Source organism: Electrophorus electricus, chromosome 2 (genome assembly GCF_041902795.1).
Source record: "Electrophorus electricus isolate QZ-2024a chromosome 2, ASM4190279v1, whole genome shotgun sequence".
In the NCBI taxonomy this organism is placed as follows: domain Eukaryota; kingdom Metazoa; phylum Chordata; class Actinopteri; order Gymnotiformes; family Gymnotidae; genus Electrophorus; species Electrophorus electricus.
Window position 1 is genome coordinate 17702354 of NC_137498.1, and position 24474 is coordinate 17726827.

General features: G+C 39.9%; 1 protein-coding gene across 3 annotated transcripts; it reads left to right on the top strand.

The window, feature by feature from the left end:
- Positions 1-106: 106 nt before the first annotated feature.
- On the top strand, positions 107-22669 carry LOC113568255 (E3 ubiquitin-protein ligase TRIM47-like). Of its 3 annotated transcripts, XM_035529518.2 has the most exons (13): positions 107-2546; positions 4740-4835; positions 4991-5224; positions 5539-5698; positions 7663-7759; positions 7852-8005; positions 18455-18563; positions 18744-18861; positions 18966-19002; positions 19379-19608; positions 19838-20024; positions 20210-21678; positions 22482-22669. In XM_035529518.2, the coding sequence occupies exons 1-12, from the start codon at positions 1956-1958 to the stop codon at positions 20636-20638; spliced, it is 2442 nt and encodes an 813-aa protein (XP_035385411.1). In that variant the 5' UTR covers positions 107-1955; the 3' UTR covers positions 20639-21678; positions 22482-22669. The 3 variants fall into 3 exon arrangements, with proteins under 3 accessions (XP_035385411.1, XP_026852245.2, XP_081551636.1); XM_026996444.3 differs by lacking the exons at positions 19838-20024; positions 20210-21678; positions 22482-22669 and having other exon boundaries at positions 18744-18856; positions 19379-19596; XM_081695510.1 differs by lacking the exons at positions 19838-20024; positions 20210-21678; positions 22482-22669 and having other exon boundaries at positions 18744-18812; positions 19379-19518.
- The last annotated feature ends 1805 nt before the right edge of the window (positions 22670-24474 follow it).

Consider the following 24474-nt stretch of genomic DNA (forward strand, 5'->3'; position numbering starts at 1 on the left):
TTCATTGCAGAATTTCTAGCAGGTGCTTCATGAAGTATGAAATGAAGATAACCACAGGAAGTCAGACTGCAGGATGTGAGGGACCTTTGAGCTCCTCCAGGGTCTCATCTCTGTGGATTAGGGCTGCATCCAACAGCAAACATTCCCACTGCTACTACATAATCTGACAAGTCCTGTTTCTTTATAATAATTTTTAATGTTGTGGTCAACATTTCTGTTGAGGTGAATTATTTCACAGAAAATGTCAATATGTAAGAAAATGCCATCGGCTACTTTGTCACCCAGAGAATGTTTAATTATCTGGAAAGTTGAATACTGTAACAGGGTGAACTACCTTGAGCTGTGTTAGAACTCTGGTTCCTATATACATGGGACTGGGGTAAAACTTAGTGAGCCATCAGCGGGTGCAGAGAGTAAGGTTAAGGGCAGCTGGAGAGCTTGAGAAAAAAAACAAAAAGGAATGAAAACACCAGGCCCATGGGGGAGCTCACACCTGCCTGGCCTGGGGAATGATTGGAGGATCCTCCCAAAAGGGGAGGGCCAAAGGTGGGGGAGGAACCAGCACCCTCAAGGTGACCAGACCTGCGTGCTATCAGCACACCAGCAAGGCAGCACAGAGTCTCAAACAGGGGGAGCAGAAGGAAAGCTTAAACTGCTCAAACGTATTTTCCAACCAAGAGAAAGTACGTTCAACTCAAGACTGTAGAGAGAAGGAAGAAAGGAGACCCAACAGACGGCCCTTGAGGGCTCCACCTAAATTCAGCTTTGTCTTTTGCCAGAACACTGAGCATCAGGACACCGTGATTTGTTTTTAAGTAGGCCGGATGACTGGTGTGACTGATTGCCTCTGATATTTGTTCTATGCCGCCCTCTGGTGGCTGAAGATGGCCTAGTCAGCAGTATACACCTCTTGAAACATGATTGCCACTACAAAAGATCGCCATGATACAATTACAGCGATGTCATCTGACTGATTATTCTTTTATATGTGTGATTGTTTCCTCCCTTGTTTTGTGCTAAGAGAAAAAGTTAATGAGAATCTGTTCGTTAGGTTTTTATAGTCCAAGGCGTTTCCTGATTAGCTTTGTATCATCTTAAGAAAAAATGTGACAGAACTGAGGATGCCAAAACTGGCCATTATATAATCATGTGAAAATATAATTGAGCGATTTCTCCCCTCTATTCTTATTGCTATACTCTTAGAGTAAGAAATATAGTGAGACTGGCCCTACCACATAACCTATTTAATGCTTAAATTTTACTCCAGGTCTAGTCTATTTTTTACAATGTTATGACAATACTTACTTATCATATTAAATTAAGAGCATATTAAGATCTTAAGACTTTTTTTCCATAACAGCATACATTTCACTAATTTCTATCACTGATTTGTGGAGGCATAGGACCATTAGAGAGACTGTATTTAAGTCATTGTAATTACTATGACATTTCACAAGTCAGGATTCCAGTGCTTTGTCAGTTTTGGACAGAATTGACCATAACACATTTTCACTAAAACTGTAGTAATAAGTCCTGAATAAGTGTATTGTAAAACGTTGAGCTAGTAAGTTTAAAACCTTCCCTGAGAGCCCCGCCTCACTCGATTTTTTTCACACTGGCCCCGCGCACCCCGCACACTTTCTTCAGCGTGAATTCTCTACTAGGAGAAAACACACAGTGTGTCTGGTTGCCCTCTGTGAAACTCATCTCTAAAAACACTTGTCTTCCAAAAAACAAACTCTCTCTCTCTCTCTCTCTCTCTCTCTCAGCTGGCTGCAGTTTTCTGCTTCCCATCTTACAGGTTTGCTCCACCCTCCACGGCAGAACCCAGAAGCCACTTCTGTTCAGAGGAAACGAAACTGATTTCAGAGTGGTTTTTTTCTCTCTCACTCGCACTCGCACTCTCTCTCTCTCTCTCTCTCTCTCTCTCTCTCGCAGTGTAGACGTGTAGGAAAATGGCAGAGGCCAGTATTTCAGTTGATCAGGATCAGTTCAGCTGTCCAATCTGTTTGGATCTATTGAAGGATCCAGCAGCTATTCCATGTGGACACAGTTTCTGTATGGTGTGTATTAATGACTGCTGGGATCAGGGTGATCAGAGGGGAGTCTACAGCTGTCCACTGTGCAGAGAGACTTTCTCTCCAAGACCTGTTCTACGCAGGAACAACATGCTGGCTGAAGTGGTTGAGAAACTGAAGAAGACTGAAATCCAACCTGCTTCTCCTGCTCACTGTTATGCCAGACCTGGAGATCTGGAGTGTGATTTCTGCATTGGGAGAAAATGCAAAGCCATGAAGTCTTGTTTGGTGTGCAAGGTTTCTCTTTGTGAAACTCATCTTAAACCTCATCTTGAACTTCCTGCTTTGAAGAAGCACAAGCTTGTCAAATCCTCCACAGAACTACAAGAGAAGATCTGCTCTCAACACGACAAAGTGATTGAGATCTACTGCCGTACTGACCAGAGCTGCATCTGTTATTTGTGTACAATGGATGAACACAAAGGCCATGATACAGTCTCAGCTGCAGCAGAAGTAACCCAGAAACAGGTCAGAACTAGAATTGATTTTCCCAGTGATAAAATCATTCATAACATATTGGTTTATTTTTTTTAAGGCTGAATTTATGGCATTTTTAAAAAAAATTGATTTAAAAAGCAAAGTATTATGAATGAGGCTGTATCAAAATGTCCTTTATCAGCCCTAGTTGTAAAGTCAGAGGTCAGTAGAATGGGGCTCTGTCACGGTACGGCCCTTCTCCCCAAGCGTCTCCTCGTGTGTGCGTGTGTGTTCGTCTGCGTGACCACGCCCTCCTTGTGTTTCACACCTGCTCCTTATTGTGTGTCGTTAGTGTGTATGTATACTGTGTCTACGTATAAGTTTGGTCGATGTTTGAACCAGGTTAGCTTGCTAACCACGTTGTCGTCTATGTGTGGAATAAAACGTTTCGGTGTGGCATACACGGCTCTTCCCCGCATCCTGCTTTGCCACCGCACGTTACAGAAACATCGACCATCGAAGGATGCCGGGAAAAAGGAAAGGGAAGAAGGGGAGTAAGCGCACTTCCTCAGCCCGTGCAGGGAGGCACCCCGTGTTCTTGGGTACCTCCTGACTCCCGCAGTAGGGGAGCGTGGTCCCGGTGTGGAAGCGAGGGAGTCCCACGGGACTACGTCCGACAACCTAGACTGGTACAACGACTTCCAGTCCTCCGAGTCGGACGACATGGACTTCTGCAGCACCAAGGAGAGACCGTCACTCCTCCTCGCCTCGCTCTATAGTCCTGCAGCGAAGGAGGAATCTGCTGGGTCCGATATGGGTCTTTCGGAGGGCTACGCAGGTTATGGAGAGAGGGAGTCCTATTACTATTATCCGGACCACCAGGAGTACCTCGGGGAGCAAGATCAGAGTGAGCTACAAACGGACACCGACCTCCGATTGGAATGCACGGAGGTCAGCTCCTGATCGGGCTCGGAGGTCGATCAGAAGGGGAATCCGGCGATGGAGGTGGAGGAGGCTCTCGATTGGGATTCTCCTTCGGATATGGACACGGCCTTGACGGACTCTGAAAGCGAAGAGCCTCCAGTGCCCATGGTGCCACCTAAGGCACCGCCCAGGAGACTCCGCTCCAGAACTAGCAGGCGGCCCAAAGGGGCTTGTGAGGGGGTATTGTCCTCAGAGGAGGACACTCCGTCTGCGAAGGATCGCAGCCCCAAAGCTCAAGCACCTAAGCCAAAGCCACGCAAAAGCAATAAGGTGGCGTCACCGGTAACCACTCCTGAGATGGGCTAATCGGCTAAGGCATCTCTGGAGGCACGCGCGCTGAAGCCTGAGCAGCCACCCCCTCACACGTCGGCGAAAAGGGATCCCGTCCGGCTCGGGCGGATTCCGGCCCAGCCGACGATTGGGGGCTTGGCTGGGGCTCCTGCTGCCTTCCCTGGACTGATTAGCAGCTATTTGTGTAATCCTGTTGTTGTACCCGTCCCGATCATGGTGTCTATCCCTGTCTTGGTCACAGTACCTGTTGCCTTGTCTCCCTTTATGTTGGTGCCTGTTTCCGTCAGTGTGTCCGTCCCTGTGTCTGTGGTTGTCCTAGTCCCGGAGTTTCCCCCCGCGCTCCTGCTCATGCTGGCCCGTGGCGGACTGTCCGGTCCTCTGGCCTCGCCGTTTGGCGTTGGTCTTGGGTCCGCATCCCGTTAGCCTGGCGCACCGGGAGTCACGGCCTTGGGGGGGGGGGGGGGCTCTGTCACGGTACGGCCCTTCTCCTCAAACGTCTCCGTGTGTGCGTGTGTGTTCGTCTGCATGACCACGCCCTCCTTGTGTTTCACACCTGCTCCTTATTGTGTGTCGTTAGTGTGTATGTATACTGTCTACGTATAAGTTTGGTCAATGTTTGAACCAGGTTAGCTTGCTAACCACGTTGACGTCTATGTGTGGAATAAAACGTTTTTGTTGTTAGACACGGCTCGTCCCCGAATCCTGCTTTGCCTCCGCACGTTACAGGTGAACTTGCCATTATTTGTCACTATAGTCACAGAGAATCCTACACCGGAGATCTGTTTTGTTTTTTAAATTTTGCTGAGCACAATTACAGATTCTTCTTTGTTGTACCTGCCTGACTGCTGTCTATCATGACAGTAATTCTTGGGTTCATTCAATAAGGATGTGTCACACTTGTCTCCTCTGTGTTACGGCTATAAATATCAATCCACTTGTCTTACAGTTGAGTGCCTTTTATTTGTGCAGACTCAGTTAAATGAGGTGCGGCGCAAAACCCAGCAGAGAATCCAGGAGAAAGAGAAAAAGATCCAGGAGCTGAAGCGGGCTGTGAACACTCTTAAGGTGAGTGCTGAGCAGCCATTTCAGACAGACTTCTCCTCCTGTCAGCTAGTGTGGAAACACTTTGGGATTTGACACAGCTATATGGACAATTAATCTAGGGTCATAGTAGATTCAGCTCTCAGTGAACCTCACTGTGGCTCTGTGTTTCCTAACAGCGCTCTGCACAGACCGTAGTGAAAGAGAGTGAGAGGATATATACTGAGCTGATCTGCTCCATTGAGAAAATGCGCAATGAGGTGAAAGAGCTGATCAGAGCTAAGGAGAGGGCTGAACTGAGTCGAGCTGAAGGACTCCTGGACAAACTGGAGCAGGAGATTGTTGATCTTAAGAGGAGAGACACTGAGCTGGAGCACCTCTCTCACACAGAGGATCCCATCCATTTTCTCAAGGTCTTTATTACAATCTCATTGAAGTTCTTATATATTTACATTTATGGCATTTAGCTGACGCGTTTATCCAAGCAACTTACAATTATGACTGAGTACAACTTGAGCAATTGAGGGTTAAGGGCCTTGCTCAGGGGCCCAACAGTGGCAACTTGGCAGTGGTGGGGCTACCACTTCCCCATATAACAGTTCATTAAGTTAATAAATAAGCCTAGAATGAATGTATTTGATTATTTGTCCATAGACAATGCTATTTAACCTGAGGCAATTCCTTACCCAAGTTTACCTTTATTTTTTATTTTTATTTATTTTGGTAGCATTTCCAGTCTGTCTGCAAAACATCTGAGTGTGAAGAGTCACTCAACATCACTATGAATCAATGCCCTTCCTATGACGGCGTGAGGAAATCTCTCTCTCGCCTGAAAACACAACTAGAGAATTTCTGCAAGGAGGAATTTAAAAGAATCCCTTTACATGGTGAGAGGAATCGTCCTGCTGTAAAGAGTTTTTCCCTTTTGAAAATCTCTGTGTTAAAAGCACCAAATGGTATTGCTTGCACTTTTCAGATGCTAAACCCCATAGGAGATAAGCATATTTAGTAAGAGAGAAAGTCAGACATAAAAAGATGGAAGGCAACAGTAACCAACATTAGCCTACAGGGTTACCTCAACCAAGAGAGGACCACCTGAGCGGTTTTACAGTGCAAAAGAGCAGATTGGAGAGGACAACACCAGGGTTGTTCTGGAGAGGTCTTCTCCACTGTGTGTGGCAGTTAGAAACCCCAAGGGGAGAGGGACAAGAGACTCCAGAAACGGTGCTGTCTAGTCCACTGAGTTCAGGAAAAAAGAAATGGAGCACAAACACAATAGATTAGGAACATGAGCGGTGAAGGTGGCATTCACCTGTCTGCTTTTGTATAGTGTGATGGGCGGCTGAATGAGTGAATTCGAGACTTAAATATGAGAGTTCAGGGAGGGAGAGAATTGGCAATGGTTAGTACTCCGGTGAACCAGATCAGAGATGACTGTGGGAAGAGGTGGGCATGAGAGTAGGTAGCCAGACGAGTGAATCGGGGTGACCACAGCATGTGCCACCGCCTGTGTTTCATCTTCTGACTCTACTTGATTCAAGTGGTTAGGGCTGTCCAAATACAGGTACTGAAGGTGGGTTTCTTTCCATTCAGCAACATGGATACCACCAAGGTGGTCAGGGGATGCATGCATCTTGGTTGCAAGGTGGTGTGGGCTCCATCCATGACCACAACCCAAATTCCTCAGTCATATCTTTTTTTCCCGTCACAGTAAGGCTTTATGTGAAAGCCCTGTGAGTTTCAGGGTGTGCTGCAGCATTTTTGCTGTTCCTAGGATTGGGCACTTCTGGACTGACCACTCCTCCAGCTTATGGGTCACAGCCATAAGTGTCCCTATTATCACTGGGACAACCTTGGTGTTAACCTTCCATATTCTCCCTTTTTCTTCTTTCTTCCTGGTATTTATCCAGCATTTCATATTCCTTTCCTTTAAATGTTTCCAGCACCATTTGGGACAACCACATCTATTACCACTGATGTTTTTTTCCTCTTGTCCACTATCAAAATGTCTGGTTGGTTCACCACTACTTGTTTATCTGTCTGGATCTGGAGGTCCCCCAGGATCTTAGCCTCATTGTTCTCATCCACTTTCTGCAGTCCCTCCCATGTGGAAATGAAGTGTCCATCTCATGGGCCTTGTATATGTTCCTGTATATGATCCTTGTCACTTGGTTGTCTCTCAATAAATGTTTTCCCTGCCAAAATCTTGACTCCTACCACTAGGTGCTAGATTGTCTGAGGCTCCTTTGCATGGTTTGCATTGGTCTTGTCTGATGTGATATACCCCTGCTTGAGCTTAACCATCAATCCATATGGTGAGAAGAACTATTCTGCTATGAAACAATAAATGTTACTTGCTCAGTCATTCCATTTAAAAACTTGTAAATATATACACAGTCCAGCTAGTGGTGTTTAACTTTATGGGCCAGCTTCCTGGACATGGATTAAGCCTAGTGTTGGAATATAGTATTGACAGTAATGATTCACCACTGAAAGTAATTTTAGTCTAATTTTAGGAGTAATTGTAATCAGCAAGATTAACCCTAACATACTTTTAAGGAATAAAACTATATTCAAAAATATGACCAATAAAATGCTGCAAACATAAAATAATGTATAGGGGGAAAAAAACTAGCAGTTTTATGTGTGAAATTATGCTTGGAAAAAAATGGACAATTACTCAGAAAAGTACCCCAACTTAATCATTCACCTTCTCAATTTCTCAAGCCCCTCACTGAACTATTCCAGTGCTACTGAAACTTGGGAACACAGTAGAGAGGTACAGAGAGAGTTTAGCCTGGGTAAACTGAGTCTGTCCTGACATAAATTGATTCTTTGTTCCATGTCTCAGGAAATTCTCCCCAGAGCTCTCTCTTCAAAATTGAGTTTGAATGCTCCACAAGAACGCGCTTATCTGAACAGATGCCTGGTGTACATCATGGATTCAAGTATGTGTGTTGCCTTACATGTATGATACAGCAGATTGTTCAGTGTAAGTTATTTAGCTTTTTTGTCCCTCTTTGTGTTTTTGTTTATGTAGGTGCAGCAACTGTCTCATGAATCCCATCCAGGGACCTAGGTTTAAGAGCCAGAGTGCTAACATGAATTTATGTCAGAGATGCTACCAAAAGAGGATCAGACTCCCCCTGGATCTTTTTGATCGTTTCGATAAACCAAATTATTTCATTAACCAGGTCAGTCTCACAAAAGTGTATAATTTGATGTGATATAAATTATAGCTATATATTCAGCAGTCAGTTTATTAAAAACATGTAAAGTAACCCTTCCGGTTAAGCACAGGTTTTGGCGCTCTGATGTTAGGATGCTGTGTCTTTTGGGGTTTATAGCACCCCCTATTGACATACATTCACCAAAATTAATTGAGCACCCCAGTGTCATGGACCTAAACACACACACACTCTCTCTCTCTCTCTCTCTCTCTCTCTCTCTCTGACACACACACACACAAACAATGAAATACAATTTGGCTTCTTACTTATTTCTCATCTTTCACTCACTTAATCTTCTTAACTTCATACAATATGTCTACACATTAATTTGAAGCTTTAATTTGCAGTGTGATTATGTCAATATTATTCAAAATAAGTTACTAGAATACAATGTTAACTGTAATTGGCAAATTGACAGGCTGACGGATATTCAAACATCTAGCCAACTGTATGCAAGATGACCACTCAGTACAATACCCATGTCACATTTATGTCACTCGTGTTAACTCTTCAGAGTGTTGCTAAATTATAAGATTAATTATGTACAAATTAGATTTTTTTGAAAAAAGGAGTACAAATTTAAATTGCATGGCTCCACCTACAAGAGACTTCAAATACTTGTTCATAAAAACGTACCGAGGCCCTCCAGTAAGTCTAGTTTGTATGAATATTTGATACAGTTAATAGAGTTTAACACCATACTATATAGAATAGCTCAGTAAACAGGGCTACCCCATTGTACATGCAGTCATATCATATAATCAGTGCAGGCTATTACAGCAGCACAGTACAGTTAATATTTTTATATACCATCAAAAACTAAACTCACCACAAACTAAATTCACTACCATTTCACATTAGTCCCAACATGTTGTTTTGTGCATTGTAAACACCTTGACTTTTCTTTAAATTGTTGCAAAAAGACAGGGTGTTTTAAAAAACATTCACAAATGTGAATAGCCTTTCACTTAGTCCTGTTACAACTGAAGCAGTTGTAACTCTTACTGGAAGTTAATTCCATACATTAACACTAGTGCTAAGGAATCCACTACTTGCAGTGTGATGCAACAAACAATAGAGCAGCAGTGAACGGTTCAATTTTAGGCCATCAATAAAAACTCAAAGTCACTAACTTTTCACAGTATATGGAAAGTGATCCTGTATACATTTTAAAACCTTTAAAGACTGGATGGAGGGCAGGGGATATCCAAATCTATACATCTATGTCTATAAATTCTTCATAAATTTGCAATCACCTCATTCATATTTCCAGTTCATCAGAAAATATCACATATTTATATATCCAATATATCATTTATAAATCTAACCTCGACCACCTTTTTTCAGGGCATCTTCAGGAAATAGTGGATAAAGTGAGAATGTCATGTGTCCATGGCAAGTGGTTTCTGCATACACATTTCTTCATGTCTGTCTGGCAAGACTGTGCTTGGTTCCGGAATTGTCGCTTGCAGCTATATTTGTAATCTTTCAGCATCTTTGGAAAGAGGTCTCATTTTAAAGATAAAATATCTCAAACTGCATTAAAACATACTCCTCCTTTTTGTTTTTAAGTACAATATCTGCTTTAAAAATTACACAATATTGTGTCATACTGGGTCTGGTGGGCCATTCTCAACATAGCTTTAGCACTGATACAAGGATAATATCTACCATGTCAATACTAAAGCTATGTTTTCTTTTCACCAAAACATAAATAACCTTAGCTTTGGCTACCACTAAAATATTATGGAAAAAAATATTAGCCTATATGTCAGGTTTTGCTGTGTTCACTATTTGAGCTGAGTTGGCTGAGTTACACATGACATGAAATGAGGGTTATTTTCAAATTTAATTGTGTAATGACACTATGTTGGTCAGTTTATATCTCACTGACTAGCACTATCTAGCAAAATTAGTTAGCAAGATAGATAGCTAGGGTAATCTGTGATTGATTGTGATTGAATCTGTTGTGGTCTGTATGGCCCCATATCATGGGCCACATCCCAAATTTGGCAGGAAGCTGTGATTGGACAATGATTGCATTTCAATGTGGCATGAATGCTGCTGTGTTTTTGGTTGAAGTGATGTTCATTGTTTTTTACTTTGGCATGTTCATAGCAGCGAAGTGCAATGCAATAAAGTTGTGACTAAAATGCATTTCAAGGAGGTTTGCAATCAGTTCTGACCCTGTTACATGTGCTGTTTTTCTGTTAAGAGATCAAATGATGTTAAATCAATGCAATGCATATTTTACATTTCCTTTTGGCATGTTTCTGCAAGTCACCGTTTCAAAAGAATTTAATGTGTGCACGGCCTTTTTTTGCAGTTCATTGTAATGACTGCATTTCCATAAGCACGTTTGAAGTGGAAAGCTATACTTGTGCTTTAATTGCATTTCAAGGTGGATTAAATTCAGTGTTCAGGCTTTTAAAGGTAAAGCTCGACGTGTTGTTTTTTCAGTAAAGAGGTGAAGGCTTTGCTTTTCATTCTGACAAATGTTCTGCATTGAAAGGTATTGTGTCTAGTGTATTTGAAGTTTTGACACTGTCGTGACTGCATTTCAACTTGGCACGAATTGTTCTCCATACTGTGCAGTGTGATAACAGACCTGTGAATTAGCGGCACCACAACACACGTGTGGGAAATCATCCAAACTAACAGCAGTAGTTTAAAAGGGAGCAGAAAGGGGGAATCCTGTTTTTTTTGTACAGGACCCGTTCTGTAGAAAGTGAAAGATATTACATTAATTGAACATCGATTCTCTAGAAGACTTCTGAGGAAACTGACGGTATGGCTGGAAAACCAGTTATGAGGTTGGGGAAATATCCAGTTAAACACAAGACTTAATGCAATTCATGGTGAAAGCCGTATCGGGAGACAACGCAACTACTTTTGGAGGTATAGTGGAGTTGCTACGGCCCGAGTGACGCAAGATGCACAAGCGTCTTTTGGCACAATTGTTAGCAAGATAAAACACGAACAATAAACGAAAACGGCACTCACGTGAAACCAACCCGCGCGGCTTGATAAGGTCGAGGAACGACGTCAAACACGATAACATAAGCACGAGTATACGGGTAGTGAACAAGGTACATGCATATCAGCAGTAGCGGTATATACGGTAGTGAACAAGGCACATGCATATCAACGGTAGCGGTATATACGTATAGTGAGCGGTATATACGTATAGTGAGCGGTATATACGGTATATACGGTAGTGAGCAAGGTGCATACATATCAGCGGAAGCGGTATATACGGTATATACGTATAGTGAACGGTATAGTGAGCGGTAAATACGGTAGTGAACAAGGTACATGCATATCATACATATCATATGCATACATGAACATCAACAGTGACAAACAACCCCCTCTACCGACACAGTGGTTTAAATGCATAGATAAATGATGTGTAAACAATTTGCAGGCGTGGTAACAAACAAGGGGGCAGCAGCAGGCAAAACAATCAATAAACACGATTCCCACAGCACGTTTCGGGCCGTACCACGTGATGTGTGTTAAGGGGTACACCGTAACAGGAGTGGTCTTGTCTAGGATGTGTTAGAGTAACTATGTGCTGGAATAACTATTAAAAGTTCTGGCTCCTAGATGGTGGAAGGAACTTCCGCTTATTGACCGGACAGCAGAGTCCCTGGCAGTCTTTAAACGCTGACTGAAGACCCATCTATTTATGGACTATTTAAATGACCACTGACCCTGATCCTTTGATGACTAATTAAAACTGTAGTACTTATTGTAGGGTATTGTTTATTGCACTGATTGTTGTCTGAGATAGACCTTTTGCATTTCTAGGCATCAGCATTGACCCCTGTATTTCAACAGCATTCTAGTTCATGGGTATCTTGGACTCTAACTTACTGTACTGGCTAGGATGTATTATATGAGTAAATGAATTAACACTTTTGTAAGTCGCTCTGGATAAGCACGTTAAATGCGATAAATGTAAGTACAGAACAAGGAAGATATTCTTACTGAGTGCAGAGGATATAACACTCAATTCAGAGGGCAGCTCTTTCAGTACTGAGTGCAGGAAAATGGCAGAGGCCAGTATTTCAGTAGATCAGGACCAGTTCAGTCTGTCTGGATCCAGTGACTATGACCTGTGGACACAGTTTCTGTATGGTGTATAATAATGTAAAATTTCCATTTTTCATTCGTTACTCTACTGCAACCAAAATTGTTGTTTTTTGTCTGAAATATATAACAAAATGGAACTCTATAGTATGTCACGTCCATTCATGTCATGGTCTAATATGTCAAAAATGTTCACTAAAAATTGCTCCACTGTTGTAGAGCAATGCTTTCTGTAATACATTTAATATAATCTTCTAATCAGGTTTTATGAGTTTAAAGATGTGCATTTTTTGACCTAGTTAATTGAACAGATGGATTATCACCTATTTGTCTGGAAGCAAGCAAGATTCCTGGCTATCTACATGACATTTCCAAAGTCTCATGCAAAGAGTAATTATGTCTTTTGATAATGAAAATAACAAACAAATAACACATGACATCATCAGATTATCCTTTGTGCTTGTGCCAGAGATGCCATATATTTATTTTAAGTGTCCTATTGGAAGTGAACTTTTCAGGCTAGATGGGACCATTTGAGAGGTTCACCAGTCACTTCCATCCAATTTGTAGTGCCTTTAATTAAAAAGTAAAAGGTACCACTAAGTTCTTTTAGATCACACAACCTTGTCATTTTCTAAAGAGACTGGAATTTTATCATAATCTGTATTTAAATCTTTTCGGGGCACGTCTGAAATAAGCCACATTTCAGAATTCCTTTGTTCATTTTCCACTACTTTAAATCAGTTGCCTTTAGATATTCCACACTCCCAACACAGTATAAAAGGCAATCAAGCTTTTTCCGTGGCAGCACAAAAAAGATCTCCAGTAAATATCTCTAATGCAAGTATGGGCACAGTTTGTTATTTATGTGCATTGCTAATGCACATAATTACCACAAGAGACAGCTAAATAATTTAAGATGATAGTTGATGAAGGATGGTTGATGAAAGGTGAAATAAGTATGTAACACTTTTTTAAATTTCAGAAGTATAATTAGTTTTTTGAAACATTGACTTAAGGGTTGGCATTGCTGTTGATATAAAATCCCTGACTGGTGGACTAAATTCCATACATTATCCCAGAAGCTCCTCAATGCTTCCACACAACTGTGAGAGAATGCTTGCTCTCAGGAGAACACTGTGTGTGTGAAATGGCCACATGTGCACTGGAATTTAATGTGTGAGATTCTTCCCCTACATCCTAATACCATCCTCATGCACCAAACTGTGACCTAATTTTTTTGCTGGATGCCTGCATCAATCAATACATAATGCTGAATACCCAGTACAGTTTGACTGGCAATTAGGATGGAGCAAAAGGGTCACAGAGGGTCTGGGAGGACTGGAATGGGGGTAGCTGAGGGTGGAGATGGGATGAGATGAAAGGATGGAGCTCATCCATGTGCTCCTTCTCTAGATGGACAAATGGAGGGATGCTGTCTTTTCAAGCCACATGTTACTGAGTGTCCTCCCTGGCCAAGCTAAGTTGCCAACTATAATGAGTGCGCTAAAGTGCTCAAAAACACCACAAAAACACAACCGCACACTTTCGTTAATTCGTCCAAAATAAATTGAACGGACAAGGGGTCATCATTAGATGATATTTGAACCTTGATATTTCAGAAAACGAGTGCACACAGACACAGTAGTAAGTGGTAAAAAAACAACCAGCTCCATTTTTTTCAGCGTCACTCCAACCAAGCGCAAAGCATGGTGCTCATCTTCGATAAGTTTGCTTTCATAGAATAGTCAATTCGATAAGTTTGCTTTCATAGATTAGGCAGTATGGCAATAATAGAGACCCTCCCTAAAAGAATCTCCTTGTGCATGTTATCCATGGTCACTCACTGGGGCTCCCATTGCATTGAAACATTACTAATACCATCAGAAATTCAACACTAAGAGTCGCTCTCTGGCACACTATTTTTATTCATCAAATACATAAACGGTGGGGGGTGGGGGTTGCCCAACCGGTTGCCCAGTTGGGCCTTTTCCTAATGGGGTTTATGCTTTGCATCTACAATTCATAAATTCTTTAATTTAACAATACCCTCACCAGCAAGCATAAGCACACGCTATTCGATACACCATGACATTTATTTATGACCTATGATAGGCTATATTCATTATAATTATAAATCTAAAATCCTAAAATGTGGGTGAATAAGAATGAGCAAGATAGATAGATATACAGACAGTCGGAATTGCAGTGAAGTACGAAAGGTTTCCAGAGAAATGGGGTGTTTAGGACAGAGATCTTTTATCAGCTGTGTGAGCAAACTTGTGGGTTGGCTAAGCTCTCTCATCTTCTGTACTATACGATCACAAAAAATGTGGTCATACTAAGCGTGTCAGTACAAGATGTCTAACCATTTTCCTTTTCTTGTGCTTTATTTTAAGCAATTATGATATTTTAAAGTAACAAAGATCATTTTGGCTATATAGATATTGCCTAAGGCTTGTTTTTGTTGAGCATCTGGTGAGGATTTACACAGATTTAATGGAAGAGTGTATGTAACAGAATGCATGCACATGGCTATGTATTCTCTAGACGCATCATAAAAATCATATTGTTTGTTACTACCACATAAAGAAATTATTACTGAAATTAAGAAATTAAGTATTACTGGTTTAGGATTGAGCTCTGCTGCAAGTTGCTGTGAAGTAGTTCACAGAATTGATGAACAAACTCTCCTTGCACAGTGTAAGTGGGTAAAAAAAGGCCAAATGTTGTCACACAGAGGTTCACAGAGTGACAGGCAATGAATACACATGCAGATAAGACAGACACGGATGGATGGACGGACGGACGGACGGATGGGCAGATGGACATTCAAAGTGCTGAAGTACATAAAGCGCATAAATAGATGGACAAAAGCAAGTCTCAAAAAGATCTGTAAAAAGAAAAAAAGATTTGTCATCATCGTGCCAAATTAGTTAGATCACATTACATCACTTTTCTGGGCATACTGTGCATATTCACAGTAATTAACACTTCTGACTGCATGTTTTACTAAAAAGACAGTATGTTCCTGTTTAACTGTAGATAATACAGCACAATTAATTAAATGTTTAATAGAAATCACAGTATTCTTAAGTTTGTATAATATTTTTTAAATGCGGCACTATTTTGTGTGTTCCAGCCTATCCGCTGCCAGAAAGAATGATCATGTATTACTAAAACCTTAGTTTATCACAATGTAGTGTTATCACAACTTGCCATATTTCTCAGCACCATCTTGCTAATTGGGCAGTGTGAGAGCTGCCAGCTACGTTCATTCGCAGACATACAGTTTGAGTACTGAAAATCAAGGCCTGTGTGTTAATTATTCATGCACAATACAGACATACATATAACCCAATGGTAGCATTCCTAGGTGAGGCTGGCAAAACCATAGATCTGGACAAATAATTTGTTCCCAACAACTTCATATAAGCGCCGTGCACATTTTTACATGGCCTTATATTTTTCGGTTAAAGAGGTTAAAATGAACTTTTTGCAGAATTTTGCATTCTGTTCAATGTTATGCTAGTTAAAATATTATTGTATGCAGAGTGGTGTTTTTGATGTTAAAAGTTCATTTAAACTATTAACTGCAGGAACAAGATAGCTAATTCACCGTATGAAGGGAAGAACGTGATCTGGTTTCAGGATGCTTAGTCAGAAGTGACACAAATGTCGAAAGATGGGGGTGTTCATTTTCAATTCGACAAATTTGCTTTCATTGTTTAGGCAGTATGGCACTAAGAGAGACCCTCCTTAAGAGAATCTATGCTCCTAGTGCAAGATATTTATGGTCACTCCCATTGCATTGCAACGTTACTAAATACAATCTGAAATTCAACACTAAGAGTCACTGTCTGACACAATTTTTATTCATCAAAAACATAAATATTCTGGTCTGTTTTGATAATTTGGCTATTATGGCCAAATACATGTTACAAGTAAGGTTTAACCAAAACCTTGCTGGAGGGGCAGTCGGAGGGAACGGTGGGGCAGGGGTTGCCTGAGCGGGTGCCCTACAATTTCATTTGGGCATTTTGCCTTCAGAGTTTACAATACGCGTCTACAATTCAGTTAAAAGTACCCTCACCAGCCAGCATAAACACAGACTGCTCGATACAACCTGACATTTATTTATAATAGACTATATTAATTTTAATTATAACTAAAATCCTAAAACATGATCAAGAATGAGCAAGATGGATAGATTGTCAGAATTGCAGTGAAGTACAAAACGTTTCCAGAGAAACGGGACGTTTAGGACAGATATCCTTTATCAGCTGTGCGAGCAAAATTGTGGGACAATAGACTACAATTTTAAGTTTAAAGCTTTCCCTACCAAACCAGAAATACTATGTGCTTCATTATACCTATCAACTTCTATCAGTATTAGCCTGAGCTGAAAAAAGTGAGATCGATACCTTGTGAGTGAAGGAGGGACTATTCAAACTGACCGTGGTTTAAAAAAAAAAAACTGATGTGTAAGTTCACGTTCCTTTGTACTTGCACCTTTAACCCTACCTTAGTATAGACCAAATTAGTCAGCATCAAGCTACTCATTTTAGTTAATCAGAACTATAGATTTGTCGTAACTCTACACAGATCAAACTAGCGATGAGGCCACATTTCGACTATTTCTGGTAATTACAAGTTGCTTCATTGCAGAATTTGCGAATGAGAATCTGTAAATTATTTATCCAAAATTATCATTATGTGGTAAGCTACACTGGCCTTCACATAAGAAACTTGGTAGTTGAAACTTGAGGGCGGAGTCCGGTGTTTTTATGAGGAATATGTCCTGCATGATAAGTACCATCGTGTGATAGCAGTAGGTTAGCATCCTAACCCTATTTTGGTCATGGTGGGACAGTTCTCTAAAGTTGCTTTGTAGCAACATCTGTTTTATAAACCGAGACACAAAAATGTAACTGGAGGAACAGGTTAATTTACTACTAACATTATCCAGTTACTTTATTTTACGGACGGTTATCATTTTAGATGCGTAACCCATAAAACAGGTCGGGACTATAACAATTTAAAAAATCTGAAGTCTTTAAAGAGGATCGAAATATATAGAAATGCTTGGAATCGTATTTGTATGCGCACTGTCAGTGGACACCAACTTTACAAAAAAAAGCGAACAATAAGACTAAATAACAAATATTGACAAAATATGGGGCTAATATTGAATAGCACAACAATACTGATAAAAGCTTTTTTAGCGTTAGGGATATTTGTTAACAGAAAGCAAACCTAAGCAGGCATGCCACTGATAATCGTTAAGAGAGCCAATATCTATCTACTTGCTAGTTCCGGCTAATATCGCCCCCTACTCTGTCGGCTCAGATGTCCATTCAATGTATTATCGTCTCAGAAAAGATTAGACTACAACAACGTGTTTTACGCATAATTTAGCTACCTTCTCGATTTCTTAACATAGCTAAAAGGACTTGATAATATACATGGTTTTACTTAGAAATCAATATTTAAAAAAAATTCTTACATGTCTAATTGATAAACATTGCTAATTATCTCACTGTCACTTATTCAAGCCAGTTTCCAAGGTTGTGACGTCTGATTGACTGGTTTTAAAACCAACTAATATTTGACGTTTGGTCATTAGGATATTATATATTTTATGAGAAGGCTGCTGTGTTAGTTAAGATATGACTGTTCCAGGTCAAAATGGGGAAAAAATGTAAGAACAAATTTTTTCTTTGTTTAGTGATCATTATTTTTTTTAGCAAAGTCAATGATAAATCAAAATGAAATTTGAGAAATGGAATTTCCGATCCTGGGAAGCAGGCAGATTATCTTAACTAAACAGAATAAGTTGCAGCTTACAAGTGAGTATATTTGATCCAAGGACTACATAATGTGCTAAATAACTGCAGTTAATTAATGCAATGCTGTATCATAAAAGGAAACAATGTGGTTAATGATTTCCTCAAATTAGATTATATTTCAGGTTTGTGTCTTGTTTACAGAACTATTAAATCATCAGAGTAAGACAGACTAGTTTATACAGTATAAAAGCCTATATGAGAAAATTAGGCATTTACTGTCAAGGACACACAGTCACTGATGTGAAGCTTTACTATTTTCCTACCTTTTTGGTATGTATACAAAAATACTAATAGTTCCCCGTATGGAGAATTCTGAGACTTGAGAAACTGATGCCACTATAAACACAAATGACCGATATACAAGTCAGGTCCATGGGGCGCTTCAAATGTAAAGCCTCTTGGCATAACATAGTTTACAACTAATTGATTAATCAGTTGCCTGCTGTATTCTTCACGTTCTCTACTACAGATTAACACAGTTCGGCCAGGAGATCAGCTTCCTACTGAGATCCCTGATGTGTCTGCCCCCAGCACGAAAAGCAAGCAGACAAGAAAAGCAAAAAGCAAATGGTTTTCAGGTGTGTTTTTGTGTGGTAATAATATCTTACCAAATATGTGATGTGTGACACAGTTATTTACTGATGACAGTATAATTTTATATAAATGAGTTTATTATAGTGACATTTGTTTATGTGCAATCGTTAGTGTCTGCCTCACAGACGCGTAAAGGGAATTTTTGTCTCTGTCTTTCACTACAGCTCTTTGCTGTGCTGGAGTGGAGGAGGCAGTGAGACAGGATCTCAACGTGCCTCCCTGTGGGAGAGGAGGTGGAGTAACTTCAACCTCTGGAACTGATTCTGCAGTTCTAACTGTAGAGTAAATACTCACTCTTCACACATTACCTATTGAGTTTTCACATCTGTATTTTGGATTTTAAAATTTGCGATACAATTAACACTATTTTTGAATATCTTTTTCAGACAACGGCAAGGACAAAGGGACAAACTGCCAAGCAGTGTGAGCACAAAATCCTCTGTCAATTTGTTTGTGTGTTTACTAGTTTAACAATACTCATAAGTGTGCATCATTGTAAGAATGAACATTTAAAGGAAACATTTATTAAACATAGCTTAGAGAGTTGCATAATTTTTTAAATAGAGGGAACAGCTTTTTGGTTCTTTAAAGCAAAATCAGGCTCTTATACGAGTTACAATAGCAGCACGTGCCTTAAGTTATGACTATTCAGAATTTCATTACTCTACATGTTCTTTGCATTTGCATTTGACTTGTTAAAAAAAGTTTTTTAAAAATCAGCTGTTTTAGTCTATTCAAGCTATAACTGAAAGGTTTTTGTTGACCTTTGTTTTATACATTTGATTTTAACCTAAAATAGATGACAAAGGAGGATTTTGTGGAAATCTCTGGATGGGTCAAAGTAGCTTTAAAGAAGGTTCCAGCTCTTGAGTCCTCAGGAAGAATCTCAATCTCCAGCAGCCCTCGTAAAGTGGTGCACGGAGAGAAAAATGATTCTTCTATTCAGGTGATCTGTAACCAGAGACATGTTGAGAAAAAGAGCAGCAGTTGTAGCGCCTCTCTTCTTTTAATGTCCGCTTCTCCACGCAGGTATGTCTGTACTAAGTCTGAAGCTTGGCAATGAGTATTTCTTTATGTAGTAATGGGACACTGAAAAATTAGCTCAGTTAAATGCAAGAGGCACTGGAAATAAAATCCGATATAATAGTATTTGCTGGATTTCTAATATAATCAAGCTCATGATTGCCTTATACACTTTGTAGTTTATAGGGAAACATTAATGTCAGAACCACTTTTGATATGTGTCTACATGAAACAGCAGAACATCTCAACAAGAGCCTCTCAGCTCCTTCTTTGGCTTCAGAAAGGACAGGATTTTCAACAGAATCCATAGAGAGGTCACCTGGTCCATAAGGAAAATGTTACCACCTAAGATAATATATTATCTGAGCAGGAAAGCAACTTTCAGCCTCATGTCTGCTATTTTGAATGACTCCCTAAAGCAGGTGAAGGGTCTTTTTGATCTAATTTATTCCATTATTCAAAACAATGTTTTCCTCCATAGTTGATGGGATTATAAATCCATTAGCAGTATATACAATCTGAAACAAGATTATAAATGTTAAGACCAAGATCAGTGATCAATGACTATAATCTTGCTTACTGCTCTTGTATGTTTTTGTTACTCTAGATGAACCTGTCTCTTATGGAGATCTATTCCCATGCTGAGGGTCTTTTTTTGACTGGACGTTCTACTGAGGATGTTGCCCAAAACCTGCTGGTTGCGGCTTTGGCCAAGATGCAGGATTTTGTGAAGCTCTGCACATTGTCTGACTGGTTAAGTGGCACTCGAGGTTCTCCCATCAACAATCACGAAGAACTGGAGATGTTGCCCTCTGTCACAACTGCAGCAGTGGGCAACTGCAGCAGTATGCTGAGTGTCTGCAGTGAGGGAACGTGTGATTTTAATGAATATGGCTCAGACAGGCCCCTGTGGCACTTCCTACAGTCTGTGTGTGATAACATCAACTCTGCCACACCAAGGCAGTCCACTCGTGCTTGTTGCAGTATGGCAAACGAACAACTTTCCATTGTTATTTCCAAGTTATTTGTCATATGAAGGCTCATCTGATGAAAGTTTGACCCAGCTGTGCTCCGAATATGAAGAGCTTGATGCTGTGGAAACACCAAGTCAAGTATCTCTCCAATTATCTGTAAAATACCACAGACCACAGCTGGTCTGCAAAATCAGGTGTTGCAGTGCGGGAGTATGTGAAGAAAAAACCTCGTTGTGAAAGGGTCTTGGAGGCAATCATTTTTGATTGTACAAATGAGGATCACATCCGGGGCACAGACACTAATGAGATAAATACACAGGCTCTCTTCAGGATGTCCTGTGAGGCTTTCCAGCTTGAGGCTTCTAAGAGGGTTAGTGATATCATTATGAGAGAGACCTCAGAGATCACCAAAGTATCAGATACCATCAAAACCCAAGACTCAAACTTTAAAAATTCATATATGAGCACATCTCAAGTGTCTAAAGCTAAGCTGAAAAGCAGTGCATTTGCTTCCACAGCATCAGTGAACTCACTTACGTATTCAGATGCACTTTTGAGGAGGATTTAGACATGAAGTTAGCTCATCCTTTTACTGACTCAGAACTACAGATCCCAAGTTCAACTGGTGTCAGAAAACATCCTGAGGTCCACCCAGGATAAACTCAAGAGATTTTTTGACAAACCTCCTCATGAGAGCTGAAGCAAACATGTCAGCCCAATATGGTGCCAGCTTGAGGTACAAACTCATATCAAGTGTAAAAAACATAACAAAGAACATTATTGAATGCCTTGTGTCAGTACTACCATGCTCTGAAGTGCACAGTTCTAGAAGGATAATAACCAAAGAAATCCTGCGATTTCTGAATGAGAATCTGGACATTTTTTATCTAGGACAGCTTTTAGCACCATCTGCAACACATTTAGAAGCCCTCAGTGATCTTATTATTGTAGATGTTTTTGAAAGGATTGCTGAAACAGTGGAAAACATTGTGGCCCTTAAGGAGTCTGAGTCTTTCTTGAAAGCAATGGATAGGATAGAAACGGAAAAACAAAGTGGGTGTTTCCACAGAGGACCGGACGCTGGATAAGCGTATTCCAAATGGTACTTGTTTCTTTAATTCATGACAGTATTATGTATTTTAAGTTTTTTCCAAAGCCTTTGATATGAAAAAAAATAAAGTGGTTGCATGAACAAAAATCATTAACAATTATTAACCTTCCTGCTGGCACACCATTTACATTTTATGGCATTTAGCTGACATTTTCATCCAAAGAAACTTACAATTATGATAACCTGAGCAATTGAGGGTTAAAGGCTTTGCTCAGGGACCCAACAATGGCACCTTGGTTGTCAGGCTTGAACTAGCAACCTTTTGATTACTAGTCAAGTAGCTTAACAACCAAGCTACCACTGCTCTGATTCATATATCAGTATTATTGGCTTAATAGTATATTTGACAAAAATAACTTTCTGCCAATCACATCTCTAATGCTCTGCTCTAAACACAGTCATGTTACCAGTCCTAACATGGAATGCTGTAGCCTGATCATTAGTTAACTCAGAGGTTTATATGAGATGGTCCAATGAAGTAGACAGGTAACTCAGTCTTTTTTTTATAGGAGGGTGGGAACATGTCCCCTCAATAATTCCTGTGCACACTACTCAGGTGGTGTGTTAGGTTGGGAGGTGTGAGCAGTGTTCTCTCCCACCTGCTAAAAAAGAAGCTGAAATGGATTCTACACCACTAAATTAACCTAAGATATTTTTGTCATCATTGTTTTTCATGCCGTTTTAGTTGTACAGCATGAAAGACAAAAGCTTTGTTGTATAACACAAAACATCCCTCTTCCATCATCTTTGGCCTTTGAATGTAATTTTGTCTGCTTTTTTCCTCTCTTTTACAGGTTTACAATGTTTGTCTGCTACTCCTGTTTATGAGCCATCCCGATCTTCCAGGGCTATCCCTAAACCCAACAGAAAGTCATGGTTTACCAGACTTGCAATGGCTTTCTCCAAATACTGTGAAAAATAAGTAAAATGCTTACTTAGCTGTTTCTTGAAGTTTAACATTTGTTGTACAATTAAAATAAAAACTGAAAAATAAACAATGTTCCTTGTTCATTGAGCTACAATTCTTAAGTTCATTGCACAGAAACGGTATTCTTTGACAAGTTCATACCAAACACAGACCTGCTTTTGGTACGTGGCAGAAGGCACAACTACTGTTGCCAGATTGGAATGGTAATTTCTGGTCCAACTATTGTTGACAAGTTCACCAAATGTATAAAAAATTTACAAAATTCAGCAATAATGTACAATTGCTTCCTTAAACAAAAATAGCAACAACTACCACTTTCTTAAACACAGTTTACAAAGTTCTTTACAGAAAATGGAGAATGATTAGAGGGATAATGGATCTTAGATCATCCTCTGAAAGGTATTTGCCAAAAATATATATTTTTTTACACAATTTATTAAAATAAAGTTAAATATGATTGATTTAAGTTGAAGACTAAACTTAATTTAAATAAAAAATAAATGATACATTAAAATAAAAAAATATTTAAAGAAATTTAAAACATCCCTTCGAAGTTCAACTGCATCATGTAAAACAAAAGTGCACAGTTGTTAAGGAAAAACAATATTTAAAAAAAAATAAACATGGTATAAGTAGTCGAGGCAGAGCAGCTTAATTAAGCATCTTACAAAATGAGGTCATAACATACTTCTATTAAAGTAATAAAGTATTTCAATTGTCAATAACCTGAAAGAGAATTCCAGACAGTAAGCATCCTTGTCTCACCCTCTCCTCAATGAGAAGTTCAACATCTGCAGTTTTTTACAAAAGGTGCCCCTAGCTTATATAGCACTGTAAACCAGTCTATCAAACTTCCACCCAGGTCAAAACTATGCATGGAATAGAAGTGAGACCACCATACAATCCAGGTTCTTCTGCTGATTATTATTAAGCAGTCTTCGTTACATGAGTTACAGAGGATACAGTAATATCCTCAGTATGTCCACCTTTATCATATTTGAAAGGACTTTCCCAGGTCTGACTGCTAAAACTGCTAAAGCTTTAGTTTCAATAGTAGTGACTTAAACTCCTTATAAAAGTAGGCTTCAAAAAATCAGGACCTGGTGTTTCCCTGATTGTAAGCTACACCAATCATTCACTATAATTTCTTTATTTAGCATTGCTTTCTGTTCGTTGCTTAGCTTTGGCAAGTCATACAAAGTTAACCCATAAAGTAGTACAAATCTATCTGTTGAAATATCTTCCTCACCACATCAATGCTGCTTTGTATTTTTTGAGTCATGGTTGAGAAGTTCTGGAAAAACTGGTTTTATTGCCCTCGTATCAGAGAATCTCCACATGAAACAAAACATCCAGCATGCGCTAACAATGCATGAAGTTGTGGAATCTTAGGGCATTTTCTCCCTTGTCCCCAATACCTGAGTCCAGCCTCAGGACTGAATCCGTTTTCATAATGGGGATAAATGATAAATTGTCAAACAAAAAATAATTTTCAACATTTCAGCAAAAATTATTTACTATCACAGAGTAGTGTTGTTTTAACCCTAAATGAAATAAGACATCTTGGCTACATAAAAAAACAAAACGAGTATTTCAGCCATTGGTTACAATTTAAAGCTTAACAAAAAGATGGAGCTGCCATGTCCTGTGCAAAGCTGTGGTTACTTTGTTCTTTGGCAGTGCACTGATGCCAATTGGACTGAGATGAGATGAGTTTCAGGTATCTGCAGCAAAGTCCAGACCACCGATTTCAGGCTGACCAGAGGTCAGTTCTTTGGACTTCTGCGAGGAAGGAAAGCAGTTTTCATACATGACCAAATGAATCAAACTCAGAGAGCAAGTGGTCCTAGGTCTGGAAA

Excerpts from the sequence above, each read along its gene's own strand:
- LOC113568255 (XM_035529518.2), top strand. The coding sequence starts at position 1,956 with ATGGCAGAGGCCAGTATTTCAGTTGATCAGGATCAGTTCAGCTGTCCA. Across the intron at positions 4,836-4,990 it reads GGGCTGTGAACACTCTTAAG|CGCTCTGCACAGACCGTAGT; the intron begins GTGAGTGCTGAG and ends GTTTCCTAACAG. Across the intron at positions 8,006-18,454 it reads CAAATTATTTCATTAACCAG|ATTAACACAGTTCGGCCAGG; the intron begins GTCAGTCTCACA and ends TCTCTACTACAG.